The sequence below is a fragment of the Agelaius phoeniceus genome, chromosome 6 (assembly GCF_051311805.1).
Source record: "Agelaius phoeniceus isolate bAgePho1 chromosome 6, bAgePho1.hap1, whole genome shotgun sequence".
Taxonomy (NCBI): domain Eukaryota; kingdom Metazoa; phylum Chordata; class Aves; order Passeriformes; family Icteridae; genus Agelaius; species Agelaius phoeniceus.
In genome coordinates, this window is record NC_135270.1 from 57311617 (window position 1) to 57335310 (window position 23694).

At 40.4% G+C, this 23694-nt stretch overlaps 1 protein-coding gene across 1 annotated transcript in view; it reads right to left on the bottom strand.

Moving 5' to 3' along the window:
• The window catches only part of SYNE2 (spectrin repeat containing nuclear envelope protein 2), a 158915-nt gene that overhangs the window by 100098 nt on the left and 35123 nt on the right, over positions 1 to 23694 (bottom strand). Inside the window, exons 29-48 of the mRNA XM_077180797.1 lie at positions 23012 to 23191; positions 21922 to 22072; positions 19988 to 20146; positions 19128 to 19289; positions 16680 to 16781; positions 15249 to 15449; positions 14137 to 14302; positions 13320 to 13432; positions 12344 to 12546; positions 11815 to 11934; positions 11421 to 11709; positions 10900 to 11069; positions 9251 to 9557; positions 8414 to 8578; positions 7232 to 7591; positions 6596 to 6730; positions 5489 to 5647; positions 4315 to 4464; positions 1389 to 1544; positions 767 to 1023 (exon numbers count right to left, since the gene is read on the bottom strand). Of these exons, the coding sequence (XP_077036912.1) occupies positions 767 to 1023; positions 1389 to 1544; positions 4315 to 4464; positions 5489 to 5647; positions 6596 to 6730; positions 7232 to 7591; positions 8414 to 8578; positions 9251 to 9557; positions 10900 to 11069; positions 11421 to 11709; positions 11815 to 11934; positions 12344 to 12546; positions 13320 to 13432; positions 14137 to 14302; positions 15249 to 15449; positions 16680 to 16781; positions 19128 to 19289; positions 19988 to 20146; positions 21922 to 22072; positions 23012 to 23191 (3705 nt within the window). The remainder of the gene's footprint in view (positions 1 to 766; positions 1024 to 1388; positions 1545 to 4314; positions 4465 to 5488; positions 5648 to 6595; positions 6731 to 7231; positions 7592 to 8413; positions 8579 to 9250; positions 9558 to 10899; positions 11070 to 11420; positions 11710 to 11814; positions 11935 to 12343; positions 12547 to 13319; positions 13433 to 14136; positions 14303 to 15248; positions 15450 to 16679; positions 16782 to 19127; positions 19290 to 19987; positions 20147 to 21921; positions 22073 to 23011; positions 23192 to 23694) is intronic.

The following is a 23694-nucleotide window of genomic DNA, read 5'->3' on the forward strand; positions in this document are numbered from 1 at the left end:
GTGAATTAACATTTTATAATAATTTCTGGTTGATAATGAAGATAAAACTTGGTTCTAAAAAAAACTGAGAAATTTCCATTCATGCAAGGTAAACTCTTCCAAATGAATCTACTTATCTTCTATTTCCAGGAGTATTTTAAAATGCCCACCTAAAATACATTTAGCAGATGGATTTTTATTACGTTTTTTAAAATCTCTTTTCAGTAAATTAACAATTTCATAAGTTTTAAATGTTTTCAAATTATTTTGGTACATTACCATGACAAACTAGTTCTGTGTTTTGAAGACTAATTCACAAAACACAGTAAATATTTGTTGTGCATTGGTTACCTCTGAATTGGCAATGTAGACTTACTTACTGCCATGGAATTTTTTCCTATCAAGTAAGGTTAGTTTTCAGAATAAAGAGATATTTCGTTCAGAAAAAAAACTAGAATTAAGGAGTCTCTAAAGAAAAATGAGTCTTTCACATCTGCCACATTAAAAAAATATGTATTTTAAGATGGATTTTTATAGGTTTTTAGCCCAGCAACTACTCTGTTTTGCCTAAAGAATAAAGAGAGTAGATGTTGTTTAAGGATAGCAAAGAGCCACCAGAAATTCTTCTGCTTAACTCTGTTCACAAACTTACAAACCTCTTAGACTTCTCTTGAAGTGGATATAACCCCATACCCTTGTCTGAGCATTACTGAAGCATGTCACAAAATTCAGTGTAGAACCATATTTGTTGTGCAACCTCTTAACCAAACCCCTCCACTATACTTACATTTTTATGTTATCTTTTTCTGTTGACAAATTTTTCATGGAGGACTGTGCAGCAGAGAGATTTTTCTGGTATTCATTAATTAAACAGCACTGTTGTTGCTTCACTGCCTTAACAGCTTCCAGCTCCTGGAGCAGCCTGTCCCAGCAGGGCTCTGTGGTTTGCAGCTCTGCTCTGCTTGATCCTGTTCCATTGGGAATTGCTTCTTCACCATGGCACAGAGACTTTGCTTTCCACGTTTCCAGCTCAGCTTTTAAATTCTACAATCAAGCCCACCACAGAGAGAGAAGAGATTAAAGGATGATCTTAAAGACTCTCAGCTTTCAACACAAAATACAGCTAAATACTGATTCACCTACAAACATATTCCTGCTCATCCCAAGCAAAGGAGCACATCATGGATGCAATCCTAGGTGTATCACTGCACTCTGGAAGAGCAGTACAAACTGTGGGATTTACATGGACATGCATCAAGGCATGGTGTGTGCAGACAAACTAAATAACTGTGCAGTTAAAACTCAGATTTTTTCACTATGGGCAACAGCTTTGGTTTGCCCAAGTGAATCACAATTCTGCCAGTGTATCACTACATTAAAAATGAGGAATGGCTTTGCAGTTTCCATACCTCCAGCTCTTTTAGTTGTTCATTTATAAGCACCATATCCAGTTCAGCCACTTCATTTTTCAGCTCATTGACCTTTTGTTCCTCTTCAAAATATTCATTGTTTACTTGCACTGTGGGAAATAGTTCCTTCTGGACAACCACTTCTGCACCTGTGTCCTACAACACAAAACAAGATTCTTATTTCTGAAGGGTCTAAACCAATAAGTTTTCTGGCTGCAGCACTTTGCTTCACATGTTTAAGCCATGGGGGCTGTTAAATCCTGCTGTGGTTTCCCCCACAGCCTATGTGGATCAATCAGGACCCAGAAACTGGAAACTCCATCACTGTCCCCCACACCTGCAGTCACCCCCTCCTGTCAGCACTGCTCAGGTGGCTTTGAAATCTCTGCCCATCAATTCTAGTGAAACTCTGGCATCCTCACCTTCAAATAACATCCTCCCTGCACCCACCTCTGCTCCTGATAAATTCAAAGGCCTGTTGTGTCTTCTCCCTCTCTTCCTTACATATTCATGGAACTTTATCCTCTCCTCACACCCACATTCCTTCTGCTCAGCACCTGCCCCACAACACTGCTGTGTCCTTCACCAGGACACCTCTTCAGCTCTTCTTCACAGGGCAGCTCATGCATGAAGCAGCCTGGCTGTGACACAAAGCCATGGCTGCCACTGTCACAAGTGCTATCCAAAATCTGGGGTAAGATGAGACCAGTAGGGAGTCATGTCTCAATCAGGGTGGGGAGGGATCAGGAGGCTTCAGAGCCAGTCCCTGGCACTGCCTGTGATTCCCATGACAGAAGGACAAGTCACTTGGGCTGGGGCCAGGTTTAACATCACCTTCAGCTACTGCAGACAGCATCAGAAACGAAAGGTCACAGGCTAGCTGGATTACATGATGATCCCTTAAAAATCTCTCTGCATTTCCCTTCTCCCAGTATCTGTCTCTGATGATCCCATACCTATCTGATGATCTGTTCCATGTATAAAATTTATATGAGTGAATGCATACAAATAAACAGCTATTTCTGCAGTGTGAGCTTCTCCGTGGTACTAACATCTAAAACCAGCAACAGTAAAAAAATTATTGTCTGATAAACTTCAGGTATTGCTACTTTGGACACTGTTTTACTAGAAACAGTCAATTATCACTGTAAGCTGTCACTGTCATCTGTCCCTTCATGGGTCATGAGCCATGCAAAATATATCTGCTTCCAAGTGTGGGAAAGATACAGCACATAGTACACATTCTCAGAGAAGAATAGCTCTCTTCATTTTAACTCTTGGTTATTTTCAGTCAAAACTGAAGAGGCCACTCATGAAGTAGTCAGTTGGAGAACTTTTCAATTTCTCTGTGTACATAACCATAACAGTTGTATCAATTCAGACATAAGATTTAATCTCAAGAGCCTTTGGAGTGCCATAGAACTGAAGTAAGCATTAAAACTGAGCTAAGCTATCACACAGAAAGGAGGAAATCCACTTCAGCAGACTGAAATATCAACATATCAAAAGACACAAAGAAGTGTCCTGACTTTTAGAAAAACCTTGCTGTGTACTTGTTTTCCTTGTTTGTGTGATTCTCATTGCACACTGCCTCCATGGATACAGCCAGGGGAGGCTGCACCTCAAATTCTGTGTCCAGTTTTGGGCCCCTCACTGCATGGAAGACATTGAGGTGCTGGAGTGTGTCCAGAGAAGGGCAATGGAGCTAGGGAAGGGTCTGGAGCACAAGTCTGGGGTTGTTTAGCCTGGAGAAGAGAGGCTCAGAGGAGACCTTATCACTCTTTACAACTCCCTGACAGGATGCTGTAGCCAAGGGGGGTTGGTCTCTGCTCCCAGGTAACAAGTGACAGGAGAGGAAGAAATGGCCTCAAGCTGTGCCAGTGGAGGTTTGGACTGGATTTTAGGAAAGATTCCTTCACTGAAAGGGTGGTCAGGCACTGGAACAGGCTGCCCAGGGCAGTGGTGGGTCACCATCCCTGGAAGGATTTAAAAGACATCTCCCTGTGGCACTTGGGGACGTGGTTTAGTGGTGAGCTTGGTGCTGGGTTAATGGTGGACTTGATGGTCTTGGAAGTCTTTCTCTACCTAAATGATTCTATGATGATTGCATTGTTCCTTAAATGCTTTTCAGTAGTACCCAGCATGATCTCCATAACTTTCCCAGGAATGGGGGTTAGTCTCACAGTCTGTAGTTTACTGGATCTTCCCTCACATCCTATTTGTAAATCAAAATAACACTGCCAGCTTCCAGTTAGCAGGGACTTCTTCAAAGTCCCAAGACCCTTGGGAGATTTTGCAGATCTGCAAGTCCCAGGTAAGACCTGCCCATGGACAGGCCAGCTGTGGACCTGCCTATAAGGAAGATTAGATTTAGCCCTACCTTCAAATTAAGAATGTGGTGTCCAACAGTCACAGGGCACTTGTGATGTAACTCCTTTACTCTTAAAGTAGAGTAGACTTAGTAAAGTCATTCAGTAATGTAACTTGTCATTAATTCAACTTGAATCCCTTCTCCTTTCTCTACTTCATTTCATTTATTTTCTTATGCTGGATCACTCTTGGATTTCAGTTCTCTGATCTGTCTTCCTTACAATAGAAAAGCTATCATAGCTGACTGTAATAACATGGAACAAAGTTTGTGCTGCTTAACAGTTTGAAGAGAAACTCTAAATATCATAAAGACTGATTATGATGGCTCTAAAAATCAGGGTGAACTCTCTTTTGAACAGACCCACAGAAAATTATGATGTGGCAAGCACTTTGGATGAAGTTCAAAATTATCATGGACATAAATAAGATCTATATGGAATGGTCTTGATTTTGATGTAATTGTCTCTTCTTTTAAAACAAGTTCAGCTGAGGGCCAGGTGGGAACAAAAACTGAACAACTGGCACATTTCACTTGAAATAACAGGCTGTGGGTTACCTCATGTGCAGGAGCTGGGGGACTCAATCCCAGACCATCCTTCTCAGCTGCTGCAGATTCCAGGACTTGACCCTTCTGGCACAGCTTCTCTTGAACCTGCCCCTCATCTTCTCTATATGATTGATTCTCAACACCACTAGGTTGCTCCTTCTGGTGTAAGAAAAACAAAAGCAACCAGTAATCAAAAAGTTCTAATCAAACCTGCAGAGTAGTAATTACAGTGCTTGAGACGAGAAAGTTATGAAGCCCATAATTATAGGTAGATGAGGAAAACCATAATTACACCTCATAATTTACTGTGAGCAAGGTTATTGCAAAGGAAACCACTTATAAGAAGCAGTGCTGTAATTTTGTTATAAATTTTTAGAATAAATTGCAAGTGTTCTGACCTACACTCTTCATATTTCATTATTCTAAGCAGGGGCCTTGAATTATGTGCTCCTGGACACAGTCTTGAATGCTTTTTTTAAAGGTTTGGCTTTTTCCTGAGGACTTGTACTGTAGACAGAGAGTGTTTGTTTAGAAACCCAGGCAGGACAGTCCCATGGGTAACCTGGAGATTTGCTGGATGGAGGTTTCAGTATCTCACAGAGTTTGCTAAAACTGAAATTCTGAGAAGAGTCTGGCTTTATAACACTTCCCCTCTTCAGGGAGGGGATGACAGCAACAAGACCCCTGTCAGCCTTTTCATCTCCAACAGGAACTTGGCCTCTTCTCACTCATTCTGGCTCTGGCTCCTAAACACTGCTCTGGGAGTCGAAATTCCCCTTGTACCAGGGTGCACCACACAGGGCACAGCATCTCAAATGCAGCCTCACACATGCAAAGTAAATATGTAAATAAGAAATCTGGAAAGCAAGTCAAGCACAACAGTATTCAAGCAAAATGGTCACCAGATTTCACAATACATCCAGGTGACCTGGAATGCAATATCCTTTGGAATGATCCTCAGCCAATCACTAAATAAAAAAACCTCCCTCCGTACCAATTTTAAATGTACAGGAAAGAATTAAGTGAGTTACCACATTTTAAGTATCACATCAGACTGAAGTAGCTCAATGTAAACTTGAGGTTTTTCTCACTCATTTCTTAGTAGTATCATCCCCACAGCAACTGAACTGGATACAAACACCCTCAAATTCAACTCCTCTGGTGTAATCTCATGTCCAGTTACCTGTGCTGGATGGGTTTTTTTCCTAGATTCATCACCTTCAATACCAACACCATCCAGTCTTTCCAGTTCTGCCTCACCACCAAGATCTGCACTGTCCAGAACATCCTCTTGGAACCTGTCAGCTCTGTCCATATCTGGGTTCTCCTTATCAGCCTCCTCCTGATTCGAAAAATGCAAAATGTTTACAATCAGTGAAAGTCACAGTACAAAATTTGCTAAGAAACTTCCCACTCCACAATCTGTCTACTCTATCTTCAGTTTAGCTTCATGAATGATGGAAAATGCTGAGGTAACCCAAACCCAGAGAGCTGGAAGCCCCTGCTTAGAGCAGTTTGCCATCCCAGAATGGGATCTTACCCACTCTGATACAGTTTCAGAACAGGGTAAACAGGAGCAACTGCTCACATGATTTTTAATACAGTTCTAGAAGTTTCTGATTAGACACATTTGGTAACTACTGAGCTTGCACCTTCTCCAGAAATCCCAGTTATGGACAGTTCCCACTGTTATATTCTGATGGTCATCTGTCCATGGTCAGGTCAATGAGGGAATACTTCAAATCATTCCCTTAGCTTTGCACACATTTACGTTTTTAAAAGACATTTTACAGTGTCAATGTCCTGAGGTCCCATAAAAATCAGCAGTTCCAGGTTAGTGACCTCTCATTACCTGCAGTGATGAAACCTCTTAAATTCCTCATTCCTGGGAGTGTTCTAAGCCAAGCTGGATGGGGCTCTGAGCAATCTGGTCTAGTGGAAGGTGTGCCTGTCCATGGCAGGGTGTTGGAACTAGATGAACTTTTAGCACCCTTTCCAACCCAAACCATTCTGTGATGGATTTTATGAAATCACAGCTAGATTTTGCATCATGGACAAAGTGGGTCCAAGCCCTGGGGGTTTGCAGAGACCATCACTTTGATCTCTTGCACTCTTCACATGAGCAAGGCTGAGGGGATGATTTGGAGAAAATATAATTTATGATTCCTTTCATCAGGTAAGGAAAACATGCCTCCATAAGCCAAGAAATTTGAAGGGATTACATATGAATTTCTAATGAACACAGACACACATATACACAGACTTATATTAAAACACATTTGTCACGTACCTGAACAGCCTGCCCCAATCTGTCCTTGCTGTGATGGATATCCTGTAATGGGCTGTCTGACACTACACTGCTTTCCTCCAAAACTGGAGCATTCTGCCTCTCTTTCTCAGACATATTTCCATTTACATCTTGACCCTAAGAGAAGTGATAGAAAAGAAAATCTGCTTGTGTTACCATAAACATGGTATTTTAACATCAAATCTCTGAATGGTAAAAAATATTCTCTCTGAAAACAAACAGGACAAACACTGTGCTGCAGTTCTAAACAAGTCTCCCTAGTTTAAGAGAAGCTCTCAAAGCTCTTAGGCAGAGAGGTTCATCTGCAATTTTCCCATCTCCACAACTTCTCTTCGTGTCCTGTCTGAGGATACCTGCTCTATTAAGTGGCAAGAGAAAGTGACATGCATTTAAATGGAATGGTATTTAAAAGGAAAACTGCTGTTTTAAATATGTTATTGGCTTGTTACAGACTTGCTATAAAAAGTTATGAGAGTTCTTTCCACTTCTTTGATTTATACACTTGTATTTACCAGGAGGCTTAACTTCAGTGAAATTAAGGATGCAATACACAGAAGACATCTCAAATGTCTCTTTAGCCAGCTTTCCACTGTTGTTATTGTCAACAAATAAACTCACATCACTCATTTCCAAAGGCTCCTTCAGCTCCACTGCTGTGGGGGTCTCCTCTGCAGAGATTTGAGTATCAGAAGTGATCTGTGTCTCTCTCTTCAGCATTGTATCTGCCTTATCTTCCTTTTGGATTTCATTACCAAACTCATCTTCTAACTCAAGGGCTTCACTGGAAATATTTTCCTTCTTTTGCTTGACATTTTCAAGTCTTTCTTCCAATCTTTCTTTGTGTTCACTCTCAAGTGTTTCCATCTCATCCTCAATAAACTCCTGTTCTGGTGAAGAGGTGTTTTGTTTAACAGTTTCTGCTAAAACCAAACTTTTCTTTGCCATGTCTTCACTTTGGCTAAGAGGTCCCTGTTGTTCCTTTGAACATGAAGAAAACATTTTATTTGAAAAGTATCTTTACTCAATACACCTAATGTTAAGATCTAAAGTCAATGTCTAAAATCATAAACACTTGTTTTGAACAACAAACCGTGTTGAAAGGTACATGCAGATCTATTTGCTGCAGAAAGCAAACCAACAATTACCAAACCAACAATTTCATCAGCCATTTTTATGCACAGAGAACACCTGAAGCTAAAAACATTATGGTAATAAAATAATCCCACAGCACACAGGGTGGTACATGATGATCCTTCCAAGTTCTGAACAGGTAATTCCCCCCTCACCTCCTCTCCCTTTTTCCTTCTTAGAGGTTTAGCAAGTTCTGATGGGCAGGGAATTACAGTGATCCATATCTGAGCCATGATTTCAGCTCTCTATGCTCACAGCTACAAGACTGATTTCCACTCTGCCAAAGAGCAGAAGAACATCTATTTATGTATGAAGGACACTTCTTAGAAATTACCTTGGCTCACTGACTTTTTTCAAAAAATTTTTCACACTGGCTAAATTAAAGACACTTACTAATACCAAATTTAATAATCTCTTTCCTCATTAAGCCCCAAGAGGAAAAACCCAAAAATCCTAACCAACCAAACTGCATGCTTGAACCCTCAGTTCAGCCTATAGTAAAGGTCCCCCCCAGTTCATTAAGAGTGTTTTGAGTCCTACAATTATCTCAATAAAGAAACACTACATACTTTTTATTATAGAAAGGTTTTATAGCTTTTTAGTTTGATACCATGAGTAATTCTCTTTTACAGATGTGATGGGCTCCATAATGCAGAAACTGCAACATACCTGTGATTTCAACTGATTTTGCTCAGCTGATGGTTCTTCCATTGCTGGACCATCACACTCAGCAAGCTTCTCAGAGACAATTTTCAGCTCAGTGCTCAGATCTGTTGTCATATCCTGAACCTGCTGGTCCTCTTGAACAGGGCTTTCCAATGTCTGCATGATGGTCTAGAAACAAGGAGTTTCTAGGATTAGTCCACCATTATCTCAAACAATCATCCACAGACTGTTACAGCTTTTCCAGGACTCACCAGCACAACAAACTTGCTTTTTCCCCATAGAATATCTGGCTAACCACAGGTTAAACACAAAACTATCTTGCTCTCTTTCCAGCATATCATGGACTCCATCATGAACAAAATTTTAATGAATAGCAGGAAACAGAAGGGTTGGCATTTCATAAAAATGTACTTGTAAAAAGGATGCTTTCTCTTAAAATGGATGAAACATTAGAGACAGAATGCCACACAGGATACAAATGCAATTTGCATCACCTTGGGTGAAACCAAGAACAAGCAAGATGCTGGAAAAGAATCTTTCAGATGTTTTCCAAATTCATCCTTCCCAAAGGAAGAAAAGCTAATGTAAGAGCAAATGCTTCATATTATAGCTATCCAAATCTGTTCATACAGGTACAAAATGTTCTTCACATTTACTTGGGTCTCATTTGTTTCAGTATTTATCCCTCAGAGAGAGAGAGAGAGGGAGATATTCCCTGCCCTTTTTCAGAGGAACTTGCTCCACTCCCAGCTTTACCCAAAACCTTCCCACCAGAATTACACCACAGCTGAACAGTGAGAACTGCAACCAACAGGAAAGGAAAGAGAGTGAGGTCCTAACCTGGAGCTGGCTGAGCAGATTTTCATGTTGGTGCTTTAATTCTGACCATTCTGCCTCTGTGAAGCAGGGATCAACAGTGTGGCCCTGTAGATTCTCCTGGCTTTTCAATTTGCTAAATTGGGAAGTCAAGGCTTCTGTTTTCTGCAGGAGGTCAGCATAATTTGCCAGCTGAACTTGCTTCTCCTCCAAACCAGGCTGAAGGGCAAAAATCTCCTGTTGCTGTTTCTCCAGTTCCATTAGAGCCTGTTTCAGATCTTCTTTGCTTTGCTCATACTGCTCCCTGTTGCACTGCAGTTGCTCTTGAGGGCTAAGAAAAAAATGCTGTGTTTAATAGTGTCAAAAAAACAAATGTATTGATTACCTGGAAAATGTCAAAGTGTGAGCTAGTCAACCATTAGAACGAACTTGAGTGTACTGAATACTTTTTTCCCCAGATTTTAAATTACTGATCAGACTGGAATTTTCAAGGTGAGAAAAAACACAGAAGTTATTGCAGATGAACTGGACTTAAATGCAGGACAAATGACTAACCCTCTTAAACCTTAACCTATAAATCCACAGTTTCTAGCATCTGAGATGTGATGCTCATGCTCTGTATTCTTCTGCTTTTCACTGCAGAAATTCTGTTTAAAAAACTACAATATGGTTATGAATCTGTTTTCCTTGACTTCCCATGACAACCTCCTGAAATGGAATGTTCTGTAGAAGAAACTCATCACATGTAGTTGGGCGGGGGAGTGTTTTAGAGATACAGACAACAAAACCAGCACACACAATATGGGGTATGAGAGTACAATCCAGTGATTACTTGCCTGACCTTTACATTGGATTTCTCTTTGTGTGCTTTATAAGCATGCATGCTGATCTGCTGCAAGTGAACAGGTTGCATTTGTCCACAGGAAGTATGCAATGAGACAGAAGTAACATTTGTATGTTCACATTTAGTGATGGAGCTCAGATATCTTCCAGATGGAACTTAAATGCCAACATTGGAAAATATGATCCCACACAAACAAATCCAAATAAACAGTCTGGATATAATTCTGTAAAGTACAGCAGGATAATTGAGGACAAAAACAAAGCTTCATTGTTTTGGGTTCTGCCCCTCAAGATTCATTTTTTTGGCAAATAAACAAAACACAGCCTTGCATACGTGAAGTGCTCTTGCATCAAGTTCCCCATTCCAGCTCCTCACTGCTGTTGTTCCTGTGGTGCATCTGCTGTTCACAAGGCTGATCCTGCAAGGTCCTGAGCATCACCTCAGGCATGCAGAGCACCTCCTCTCCTGTTTTTAAGTGTGAATAGCTCTGCATTCTGCTGTGCTGGATCCAACACAGCCACAACGCTCCATCTTCCTGAGCGCCTCCTGTGCTGGTTTTACTGAGAGCTCAATAGTAACAAGAGGACACAGAAGATTCTCTGGCTATTCATGGCCACCCCAGAAAGTATCTCTGGCTATTCCCCACCTGACCATTCAGGCCAAACTGTGACCTGCCCCTCCACAACTCTGCAGAAATACAACTGTTTGTGTGGGTACCTCGTTCTGCCCCCAAAGAACAGAAAGTAAATTGAATGGATGCAGGAAGAAAAGAAAAAAATCAGTATAGGACTAAGTGATCTCCACTGCCTCTTGGCAAATTCCACATTACCTGCTATATTCAGTGGCCAGCTGACAGAGGTTTTCCCACTTTTTCTGGAGCTCAGAAATAGTCTGCTGAACCTCTGCCTTCTTATTTTTCTCATTTCTCAATACAGTGTCTCCTAGAGCCACCATGCTCTGTATTTTGGCCTCACCTTCATCTCTGAGACCTGTGATTTCCTGTATTGAAAAAGAAGCAGAAGCAGTGCATATAAAATTTTTTTTTTGGTAACAAAATAAAAGGTTCTACCATTATTTTTTTTTCATACTTTTCACACTGCTATTCAAGTCTTCTTCTAATATATTACATAGCCAACACATATACAGGTAGATCATCTAATTTTCAAAGTCTGGGACAATTAAGATGACTTATTAATTATTCTCTACAAAGAAGACTCATATTGTTCTGACAAATAAACAAAATGCTCAAATGACAAAACTACAGGCCATGAGCAGTGGCAGTATCTTTCAGAAGGTACTGACTCATCAAGCATTAGCTTGAGGTGAAAAGGAATATATTTAACACAATACCTTTATCGGATTAATCCTTTCATCTGATGGCAACTCACTTCCTTGTGAACTCATTTTATTAAGAGCCTCTTCAAGCTTTCTGATCCAGCAAGAAACATCCTGGGCAAGGTCTTCAAAATTCTGTCCTTCCACTGGAAGTCTCTCAGTATTCCCTGCCATTTCACTGACACGTGTTATCAGAGCATGGTACCTGCTGATAAGGTTACTAGCTTCTGAAAGGGTTTCATACTCTGTCAGCCCAGCATCCTCCAAGGAATTTGACAGCTGAGCCAGGGAGTCAAATAGTTTCCTGAAAAATAAAAATAATAAATTAATCAACATCTATTTGTTGTAACAACATGGAACTATCTCATTTAGAAGACAGTTCTTAGAAAGTGACCAAAAAACCCAATACCTCTGCATTAATAGTGTTTTATAGACATCTTCAAGTTCTGTATCATCTTTAGTGAGCTCTTTTACTTTTTCCTCCTGAGCAGAGAGCCATTCTTTCAAGGCCATGCTGCTTTCTTCAAGGCTAAAGGAGGTACAAATAGAGACTCAGGTCAAAATGAGAGGCATCATATGGCTAAAACCTGCTGGCAGCAGTGTTTTGCTGAAAAAATAACAGAAATATGTTATTAAAATAAAAATAACATAAAATATGTTATTAAAAAATAACAGAAATGTGTCTGATCAAGCAATATTTTAAACATAAGCCTAATTTTAACTACCTCTGTTCATGACAATGAAATTGTCCATAGTTTCCATACAGGTCTGCTATGAAATTGAAAAAACAACCCACATGGAACATACAACAAAGCATTTGATTAAAATACCATCTCTTGTAAAAAGAAGGGTTGCTTGCCATTCCCTATGGCTGTTTAATAATGAATCATCTGATACCACTTGTGATTAAAATGTCAGACACAAGATTAGCTCCCTACCTGCTGAGCTGCTGGAGAGAGGCAACAAGCTCCTGTTCCCTTTTCTGACATTTGGAGATCAACCTCTGCAGCTCTGCCTCCTGATCCCTCACACTACTGTTGAGGTGGTTAATGCTGGCTTTGGGCAAGTAAGGCTTCACTTTATTCAGTAAAGCTTTAACCTCTTGGATGTCTCTATCTCTGCCTTCAGATGTCAGGAAGTGCTGAAAAAGAACACAAACACAAGATCCATTTGTCAGATTTGCTGTAGTGTAATAGATATTTATATTACAAGAGCTTTTCAGCTCCTGTTATCTCCACCAGTATTTTTTTCCCAGCAATTTCAGTTCCTGAAAAAGAATTTATGTTAATTCCCAGTTTGCTGACTATTGCACATGCAAATGGAAAAGCTGCTGTTTGTAAAATAAGGAGAAAGTGGAATTGATGACTCGTTTTCTGTACAGTACTGGTACACACAGAGACAGGCAAGCAGCATCCAAATCTAGCACTGACATCACTCTATCTCCTTCTGCTGCTTAACTGTGATTGCTTCTTGCAGATGTTGTGGCTTTTCCATCTGTCTTCTGTTCATTCTGTCTGATTTGGAGAGAAAATCTTGCTACAACAAATCAAATGCAAATTTTTTCACATTTGAGTCCATTGGGGGTCAGAATTTCACGCTACTCTCTACATATTTGAGTTTCTGCAGCCTTGCACACTGAAGTACTTGGTCAAGGTCCACTGATTTTCATCAACTACTGTCCTGCCTCTCACTTGCCCAAGTTGTCTGAACCTAAACACTGACACTTCATTTCAATTAAGTTTTATTTTCACTGCCCTTATTTTCCTAATGCTTTAAGTTACATGAGATGCTCTTCCAGACTCCAGTTATAAAACCACTGCAGGTGAATTCAGTCCCAAGAACAGCCTCGTAGGTGAAAAGAGCAACACTGCAAGAACAATCAGCTTTAGAAATTACAAGATTTTAATACTTTACCTTTAGCCTCTGTAGTCTTTCTTCCAGTATGGCTTTTGTTTCTGAGGGCTCAAAGCAGTCCTTCAGAGACAGCTGAGTGCTGCTAAACCAGTCATTAAAATTCTTGCACTGACCTGAAAAAAAAAGGGACATTCCAATTTTTTTCATTAATTGCATTCTGTAAAAGAAAATCCTGTTTAACATGAAGATTTCAGACAATTTACTATTACATTTATCAGTGCTACTGTCAAAGGTTGCTTTTCACTACAGAACATGTGACTGAAAATGCTGCAGCTCTTATTTTTCTTAGCTAACATTAGCTAACACACACAGCAGTTTGGGTAAACAAGACCTGGAATAGCCTAGTGGAAACTTTTCTCTTTTCCACACAGATTAATACTATTTAAAAAATATTTGAAGACATGAGATTATCTTTGGGCCAAATTTCCCACCTGCACAATCCTCTGTCTGCTTAAAGCAAAGAGTAATAACACTTTATTCTTGTAACTAATTTTAGATAAAAAACAACTGGAAAAAAATTAAAACATTGGATTTCTGTATTTTTAAATTAAATACTCTGACATTTGTTCTTGAATTATGTTTTACATTTCTTTTATCTAGTTTTTTTAAATGCAAAAATAAGAAGCCAAATACTTGGAGTGGCTTTCTGGGATCAAAATCCATTTTTCTGCAAATCTTTATCGTGCTCAGAACCCTGAGGCAGTTTGAGATATCAAAGCAGTTTCAGACACCTAACCAATTAATTGCACAACCTTTAAGTAATTATGGTGGTCAATTCAAACCTGTAAAGGTAAATAGTTGAAATGTGTTCACTTACGATTCAAAACACCCATAAAGTGATCTTGAAGCACATGTTTCTTGCTATTGAATAAATCAGTGACACATTTAAGCTGTTTATTTAATTCATCCACATCAGGACAATCTGTCTCTTCCTGGAGTAATACCACAAGGTGCTCCTGTTGCAGAATTTTCTGGTGTATCTCCTAAGGTTAAAAAAAAACAACCCAAAGAACAAAGCAGGAGAAGTTTTTAAAAGTAAATTTTGAAGGCCAAGCAGTTCACTGCACAGAGGTGCTTTAGTACAACCTAGAGTTTTGCAAAAGGGTTTAGCAATTCCGGTGTGTCAAAATAATTTCTTAAATTATGTTGGCATTAGCAAGGCCATCAGTAGGAAAGTATAAGCACTAAACTCTCCTTGAGCAGTGTGTGTACACCTGTATGCACAAATAACACCACAGAATAGATACGTGAATAGTGCCATTGTATGTTCCAGAGCATTTAATACCTACAAACTATAATGCCTCATCTGCCATAGGCATTATTCCACCCCCTAAATTCCTTATTCTGTCTGTCAAGACCCTATGGGCTGAAAGGTAACTTAGAGGGAGCCAGAAAATTAATTAAAACTCTCTTTCCTCCATGGCTGTGATTTCACTGCCCCAAACACTAGAGGTCTGACACCCACAATGCACACAATCCACTCACTGCTCCACAGGAGGTTTAAATCTTGCCAGCCTAAGCCTCCAAGCTCGAGTTTCAGCAAATATTAGGCTGAAATTGTCTACTGGGAGCTCCCCTTGCAGCCAGGCTCAGGTGGCACAAAGGCATCCTCTGTGTATTACCCAGTCTTGGAGAACAGACAATCCAAACAGGCACTACTGCCTGAACATATCCTGGGTGGCAATACTGCTGCTGTGCCTAGGATTAACCATTTCCAACAGCTGCAAGGGTTAAATATATCTGATAAATCCAGGAAAAAGAGGCTTTTCTTCCATGTTTCTGGCAGCTTAGGGAAATATTCAAGCCAGGCTCTTCACTTGAGTTATTCCAGTAGTCTACAATTTACACAGGATGAACACTTACGAACACTTGACCAAGAGAGAAATTACGAACAAATGTATAAAATATACACCATCTGTGGCATGCTACCTCTAGTTTAGTAAAGATCTCTAAGGTGTCTGAAGGAGATAAAGCTTTGAGGAGTGATTCAGTCATTCCAATCTGTGTCTTGGCCAGATCAAGGTCTCCTTTCAGCTCTGCTGTATTCACGGTGAGTTCACTGGTCCCTCGCTTGGCTGACAAGAGCTCTTTTATTAGCTCCATTTTCTGCACAACAGATGATCTGATGACCTTAAAATTGGAAATAAACATACATCAATTATACTGGATTGATTTCTCAGAACATTACAAAAATCTATGACAGACATAAAAAGAAATTAAGTGGTCTGAAGTCCAGATGTTTCAATTACATTTTGTTTTGATTTGTTTCCCTCCCACTCCAGAAATTGAAAAACATTTAAGTATTGCTTTTCTGAGGAGGAGTGATCTCAGCTCATCTTTATTAGTAGTTTTACTGGTGCTGTTCTATTTTATTTATCAATCTCTCCAGTGCCTACTCTGGGCTTCAGCTGCCATGAAACAGAGGGTTGCAGCTCTCTCAGTAACACACACCCCTACAGTCATTCTGGGGGAAATTCCCCACAATAACCCAAAAAAAAGCCAGCAGAGAGGCTGGGAGCTCTGGCTTCAGACTATTCACTAAGGAGCAACAGGTCTTGAACCTCATCCTTGGCTTGCATGAGGCAGCAGCTGGGTGGGATCACGTGGGAACCCCACCCCAGGGACTCGGGGCGCTCTCGAGGAGCACAGCACGCACAGCACAAGGTTGCTGAGTCCTTCCCTAAGCTCCTTAGATCACTTTACCCAGTGAAACTCCTCAGAGTTCACTGCCTGCTGAGGATAAACACAGAAATAGCTAAACAGGGTAAAGCTCAAGGTACATCTGACAGACACTGTGAGAGGGTGATTATAGAAGTGCTACAGGAGCAAGGGAAGCTAACACAGTCTTAAACAAGAATTTATTCTTTGCTGTGTGAAGTTAACACAGAAAGAAGAAGATTTCCTTGTGATACCCCAAAGGAAAACATCACTCTGTGTAAGAAACTCCACATTATCAAGCGACATTGTCCAGGCAAAGGTAGAGTTTAGAATGGACAGTCAGTAAAGCTGAGTTCCTGGGATCCCCAAAGGGGTGATGAGATCCATTGTGCCCTGGTGTTGACCACGAGCTAAACACCAGATATTACTGACATCAGCCTCTTTGGGCAGGGCCAAGGGCCTAAAAAGGCACAGAAGTGATAAAGACCTTTGTGTTTAAAAATGACAGGTTTGATTCTATCAACCTTTGGCAGCCTCAGAGATACAACAAATGAAATACCACTGCCCACTGGCAACAAAATGCCTCCAACTCTTCTTGAGCAGATATAAATAAAACAAGTAACTGATTGTGGCAAAGGCAGTACTAGAAGGAGGGCTATAGTGAGGAGGACTGGTGTATCAGCTGTAAAAGCTCCTCTGTACCTGTAGCTCCAATGGAGGTTCATTACTATTCAGAAGCTCTTCTATCTCAGCCACCGTGTTGTCGAATTTCTGGAGTTTCTGCTCTTGGGCCCGTAAGCATGCCTAAAGGTGGAAAAAACACATTGGTAACTGTGCTTCCCTCCAAATTAATGCTCTATGTTTATGTTAGAAAATTATATTAAAATATTCTGATTATGTATTTTGGTATATAGAGGTGACACCATTTGTTCATTTCCTGCTTTTTATTTTTGCAATTAAGCATTTTTTGTATTCAAGTCAGAAACACCCTGTTTCTCAGACAAAGAAGCTGATAATGTAAATTTAGCATATATTTAAGAATCTTAATTATTTTGCTTCAAGTAAATTTGCAGGAAAATAATTTTAATTTTGCATTTATGTCTTGCTGCTTCTACTAAAAGGGATATTTTCAGATGTCATAGATTTCAAGTCAAGAATTGGCATCCTGATGGCACGTACTTTGGTATGGAAGTGATAAAATACAACACAGGCTGTAAGCACTTTTTAAATGTAAATCCTTTGCATATGAAAAGACCTCCACTCATTTGAATGTATTTTGGAATAAGTCAGTGATGTGAAGGTAAAATGCCAGCTTCAACTTATGAACAGGATAATGACATTGTCTCATATTCCCTAATCGATATTCCAAGCTCCCCGAGGACAAGCCTTCCTTTTGTAGTCTCTGTAAAAGCAATCATCAAAACCCATTCATGTGCTGCAGCCCTCAAAAGAGTTTGCATTTGCATACAGGCTACAGGGGAAAGCAGAACTTCTCTCACATTTTTTACAGATACTGAAATTATCCTTAAATACACAGTCTAATAATCCACTGCTCTGTGCTTTTGTGACAGGCTCCCTGAAAAAACATGCACCAGTGCTCACAAAGGACCCTGGGTTTCAACCCTGGGTAATGTGATACACATTGCAACAGTTGGGGGTCTTTCTGGAATTAATATCAATGCAGAGGTGTTTCAGGATCAATATAAGGAATAATAATAATAAAGTGATAAATGAACCTGATGCCCTCTGCACTTGGAATCATTTTACAAAAATTCAAACGCATTGGGTTCAGTTTTCTCTCCTTCTATTCTGCTTTACAATAATTGCTCAGGGGAAGATGGTTTCTGTGTCTCTTGCCCTCTTCTCCCTCCTCTTATCTCTCACAAGGAAGCAGCAGAATAACCTTACTGTAGCCACCTCCAGCACAGCCATTCCTAAAGAGGAGAAGAGTCACACTGGGGGCACAGTCACATCATGATGGACTTGACCAGTTTCCAGGTAACAAAATGGCCCTAAAGATGCATTTTCCAGCTGGTGCATTTCTACTGGAGCCTCCAGGGACATAAACTACTCCAGGCAAAAACTGACAATACAATGGTAGAGACAACAATGAGGTGACAAAATATCCACTGCTGCACAGTGGATATGCCACTGTTTCCTGGTGAAGATCCATACACAAAGAGCACCTTGGCTTTTTACTTCTCTGCAAACTAAAACAAATGAGCAGTGCTAACAGCAGGAGGAAAGCTGCAAACAACCATAATAAAACCCAGGCCATTTGTAGCTTGTAAACACTGAGGAAAAACTGCCTGCAAATTTTCAAACAAGAGGATATGAGATGTATTTATATATTTATGTCTCAATCACTCAATTTCAAGCGGGAAATTATTTTTGCTTAGTAGACACTGGTTATGACCACGATGAAGCAGCACAGCTGGTCCACTGTGGCCCTAAAGCTAGAAATTAAAATATTCACCCCCATACATGAAACTTTCAATGGCACAGACCTAGTGCATGTGTTTTTACACACAGCTGCACCCTGACACCAAGAATTAACATTATAATCTGTGCCAAAGGGGCATGGGCAGCCCAGGCTCTGCTGCTGCTTGCCCATGTGCAGCCCCTGGAGATGCTCTGCAGCCACTCTCTGCTGAGGCAGAGAGGAACACACCAGGACAGGGGGAAAATAAACCACCTCTAAAACCTCTCCCTGAGCTGTGCTTTGCCCAGCTGTCCCAGAGGCTCCAGCATCTTCACTGACAGGCCACTTCTACCTGGAAAACTAATCATTAGCCTATACACACTCTTTTCTTTCTTCTCTGTGCACTGCTGCACTCCAGGCTACAGCCTTCCAGGCCTTCTCTTTGCTCCATCTTTGTACAGCATTCAGTGTTGCACTGATTGAAAACCAGTGCAGTGCAGTGTTGCACTGATTGAAAACCATTAACTACACATATACACTATCTGTGCATTAGTTTTCCAAGATATTTCCCCAAAAAAAGGCAACATCCTTAGTGCAACCACCCATGCAGATGGGTGCAAATGTTACAACTTCCTCTCCTGGTATATCTATGCAACGAGCATGTTTATAGCCCAAAGCCCATATCAGTATAGTATAAAGGAAAGGTAAAAAATTGCCATTTAAATTACCTTCAACTGAGCAAGGTACTCCTCAGTCAGGCAATGGTCTTCTGCATTCTTGAGCTCTTCATCTGCCCAAGCTTCAATTGTGCCAGATAAATTCAGGAGTTTGTCCCACAAAGCCTGAGCTCTCCCCAAATTATCACAGTAATTTTCGGTCTTTTCATTGATCTACCATTGATAGGCAGAAAACACACACAGATTTCAAAAAATGTTGAGTTATATTCCAAAAGCAAAAGCAGCACAAGAAAATCAGAACGAGATGAAACCACTCACAAAAACAAGAGCAGAAAATGGGGGAAAAAAAAAATCTCGTGTCTTCACAGTGAACTGGTCATGGAGAAGATACTTAAATCCCTGCCACACATGTCACCAAACATACCAATCACAACAGCAGCTTGCCAGTTTTAAGGCAGGTTTAGGAAGGAGCCTTGCTCATTAATGTTTATCTACTCCCAGTAAATACCATTTAATCTCAGTATTGATGCACTGCTTAGATCGACAGTGGCAAACATTTCCCACCTAAAGCACCAGCACTATAATTTTCCAGATTTGTCTCCAAAGTCTAAATCCATAGAAGTTGTTATGGAAGCTTACAGATTCATGCAGAAAACACAAATATTGCCTTTTCTGCATTTTCTAGATTTATTTACTGCCAAGGAGTACAGACAATATAAATTACCTGACAGATCAGACATGTTACATCCATAGATACTCTGCAAGCTTTGCTCTGGTAAACACTTGGGTTTATCTCTTAAGAATCCCTGCCATATTGCACTTAATTTATTTGAAATATTACACCCACATCAGAATCAATTACTATAATGCATAACAGATAAGACCACCCTGATAATTTACTTTTTACATACATCCAGCCATCTGTCCACAATAATGTTAGCCTCATTCTCGAACGGAGGCTCCTCAAAGCTTCTCATTTTATTCAGCTGGAATTGCAGGTTTTTGCAGATCTGATTTATTTTGTCTACATCTTCAGAGTGATCATTAAATTCCTCTTTTGCCTCTTCAATCTGTGAAAAAAACCACATGGATATTTGTGAGCATATTTGCTTATGATTGTTTATTCAGCAAAATATTTTTAAACTGATTTGCTGGGTTGGTTTTGTTTTTTTTTTTTGCTTAGAGAAACAACAGCATTACATAAAATAATCTATTTTATACAATATGATGAGACTAGGAATGCATTCTGTGTTGTTCTATCCCTGCCATGCTGACAGGAATATTTCCCTGTTAGAAATCCATATTGTTCTGTTATTGGCTGCAGAACAGCTGAGTGGAAATATGGATAATTTATTTCTAAGACAGCCAAAACCACAGTTTGCTTTTAAAGTCCTAAGTGCCAGATCCAAGGGGACTGTACATCCACACAGAACCTTGATTACAGAGATAAACAATGCACAGTGTGATGATTATCTGAGATACTATTACAACTGCATTCTGAACCCCAGGTTTTGAACTATTTACAGAAAAAAGCTTAAATCCGATTTAAACACACACTGTCAAATATGTCACAGCCAGAAAGTGAAACGACTCTTTCTTCTACTTTCTATTTAAACACCAAGCTGCTTCTTTGTGTTTCATTGGAATGTCAGTGTTTACAAACAACATGGAAGCTTCCTGGAAAAGAAACACTGACCTCTAGTGCCAGGCACCTCGATGTGAACAGCTCTCTCCTTATTCCCCACAGACATCCTGGGAAATTACTTGTTCTCATACCAACCCCACCAGGCACTGAGCTCAGGGGAAGGGATGGCAGAGCTGCTCTCACAAACCAGAACAAAGAAGAGAGGACTTTCTCTGCTATTATTTTGCATCATTCCATATAACAAATCATCAGCACTCAAGGACATGCCTGGACTGTGGCACAGCAATTTCAGACCACAGCTCTGGGAGTGGGAATTGCAGAGCTCATGGTGAGGAGGGAGGGTTGTTCCCAGAGAGGGATCTCCACGAAGCAGGGGCTGGGATATGCAGGCAATGCCCCCCTTGCAGCAGGAGCCCAGGTGATACAAGGTGCCCCAAGTCTCACTGGTGGGACCAAGAAGAGACCCTGTCTCAGCTAAAGGGGGCTGCCACAAGCAGACACCATCCCATTGCCTCAGGAAACACCCCTTACATTCCTTCTTCAATCTAACCAGCCCAGGCACTGCCTGAGAGCAAACACTCCTGGATGCTATGGGTGATGCCTCATCAGAAAGCCTAAAAAGAGGATCTGAACAACCAGTTACATCATCCAGGATATGTAAAAGCTGTGCAGTAAAATGGTCATGATGGCCATGCTGCTGTTCACTACTAATCTGTTAACCATGGACAACTCTTCCAGTAGCTGTATTCACTTAGCCAAGAAGCTGGATGTCACATTTCTGACAGAAAAGGTGGAAAACTTTAAACTAAATGAAGAGTTGTCCAGCAGTACCTGCTCATTCAGCATGAGTAGCTCATCAAGTAATGTAAAAGCTACTGCAAATGTTTAACTGCTGTCACAGATAGCTTGGAGCAAAAGGACAGGACTCAATCTCATCTTCATACTAGATCCTAGCTTTTCCATGGGGTTTGGTTTAGTTTTTTAATCCCTCTCCATTATTATGATTTTGATTCACTACAAAAAATCAGCCTTAAATCTACTTAAAACAAAAATATGGATTCCCTAAAGGTATTTTGGAAGCCAAAGTGAAAGCAAAACCTTAACATCTGCCCTGAAGGCTGAGGGTACAAGGGCAACCCTGCATCTGAATGCTCCCAGGAAAGGCTTTTCTTTCCTTTCCACTAAGTTCTTGTTACTCACCTTTGCTATTAGTCTGTTCAAATTCTCCTTCCCCATGTAAGAAGTTTGCTGGGAAAGCACAATCTCCTGTTTCTGGATGATGCTGGTCAGACTCGTTTTGCAGCTTTGATACTGCTTCAGGAGCTCCAGAACCCTTGCACACTGCTCCTGGCTATTAAAAAGAGATGCATTATTTATGGCCTAAGCACAAACCTGCAGCCTCAACCTCCTGTCTGCTCCCTTCTCCTATATTCACACATGTGGGAAGTTTGACAATCAGGTTTGGATGAGAGATAAAGAGTGATGAACTGTACCAGTCTTAAATCCTGCAATAATATGTGATACCTCTGAGGTATCCAGACAGTTTCTGGAATCAGAAATGCCCTTCACCACCATATGCCTCTGATGCACATTTAGCTGTGATGAGCAGCTGTGTTCATATGATCCTCTCCACCTGAGAGGTGAGCTCAGTCACCAGTAAACTGAAATATCACGTGTAGCAGATCTCACAGCAGCTTGGATGGTGGATACCAGCCCATCCTTCAGTGGGCTATGAAAACAGGTTACTCCCACCTGTGCAAGCCATGAGAATTAACCAGAACTGTGCCAGTACTTGCAAAACCTCTGGGCATCTTCAAAAACCATATCTGAAGCAGAGATGTCGTGGCCAATCAACCACAACCTCTCCCAGCCCCCTCTCTCACAGAATTATCAAACCAAGCTCCCTTTATTTTGCTGCATAAGAGACTGTTTTCCCAGCTGTCCTTTTCCATTTGTTTCAGTTTGTCTTTTCCTTTTCAGTATGCTGGCAGGAAATTCACAGCAAATATAGAAGACACAGCATTCCCAGCAGCAGGCAGGTTTTCTCCTGGATGCCAATTAAGTCCAACACATCACTGCATACCTGCTAAATGATGGGACTGTGATGCTTTTAAAATATGCAAAATTGATGAGCTTTGGCTGCAAACTTCCATGTGCAATTCTTGGTTTAATGATAGTTTATGTCTCCACTGTACCTTTAAGGTACAGTCTAGGGCTTTTTTCTGTTTGATTTCACAAGCAAACTTCTTACTTGAACAATATTACTTTAAAATGCAATTTTCCTCCTTACCATTCAGCAAGCAAGAGCTTTGTATCCTCCCATAACCTCTCTGTAACTCTGCACTGCTCATTTGCTTCCTCTGCTTTCTCCTCATTGATCTGTGGGAGCTTATTAGCAATTTCTTGCATAGATTTCATTTCAGCAGCAGCACGATCCAATTCCTTTTCCAATTCTGTTAATGATTTTATCCTTTATTAGAAAAAAAAAAAATACAGCCTTATATTTAAGTAAGCCTTTGATTTGGTTCACAATGTAATTATTAAGTTCCCTAGAAATTCATCCTGAGCTCCACATACTGTATTAAATGACATCATAAAAAGTCTAATTTGGTCTTCAATTCATGTAATCTGACACAGGCCCTCAGATGAGTTATGCTGACCTCAACACTGTGAGAAAATAATCTAAATTCTAAGGGACAGCTGGGTCTCTATGAACACAGTGAAATTAATTTGTATTAAAAGGCAAGTGCAGTCTGTCCATCTTACACTGCAGAGTTTCAGATCAGGTGTATCAGTGCCCAGCAAGGGGACCCATCTCCCTGTCTGACAGTTTTCTTACTGAAAACTAAGATCACAATAACCCATCTCCTATTTTTTCTTCCTCAATGCTGCTTCAAACAGATAGATAGATAGATAGATACATAGATAGATAGATAGACAGATAGATAGATAGACAGACAGATAGAGAGATAG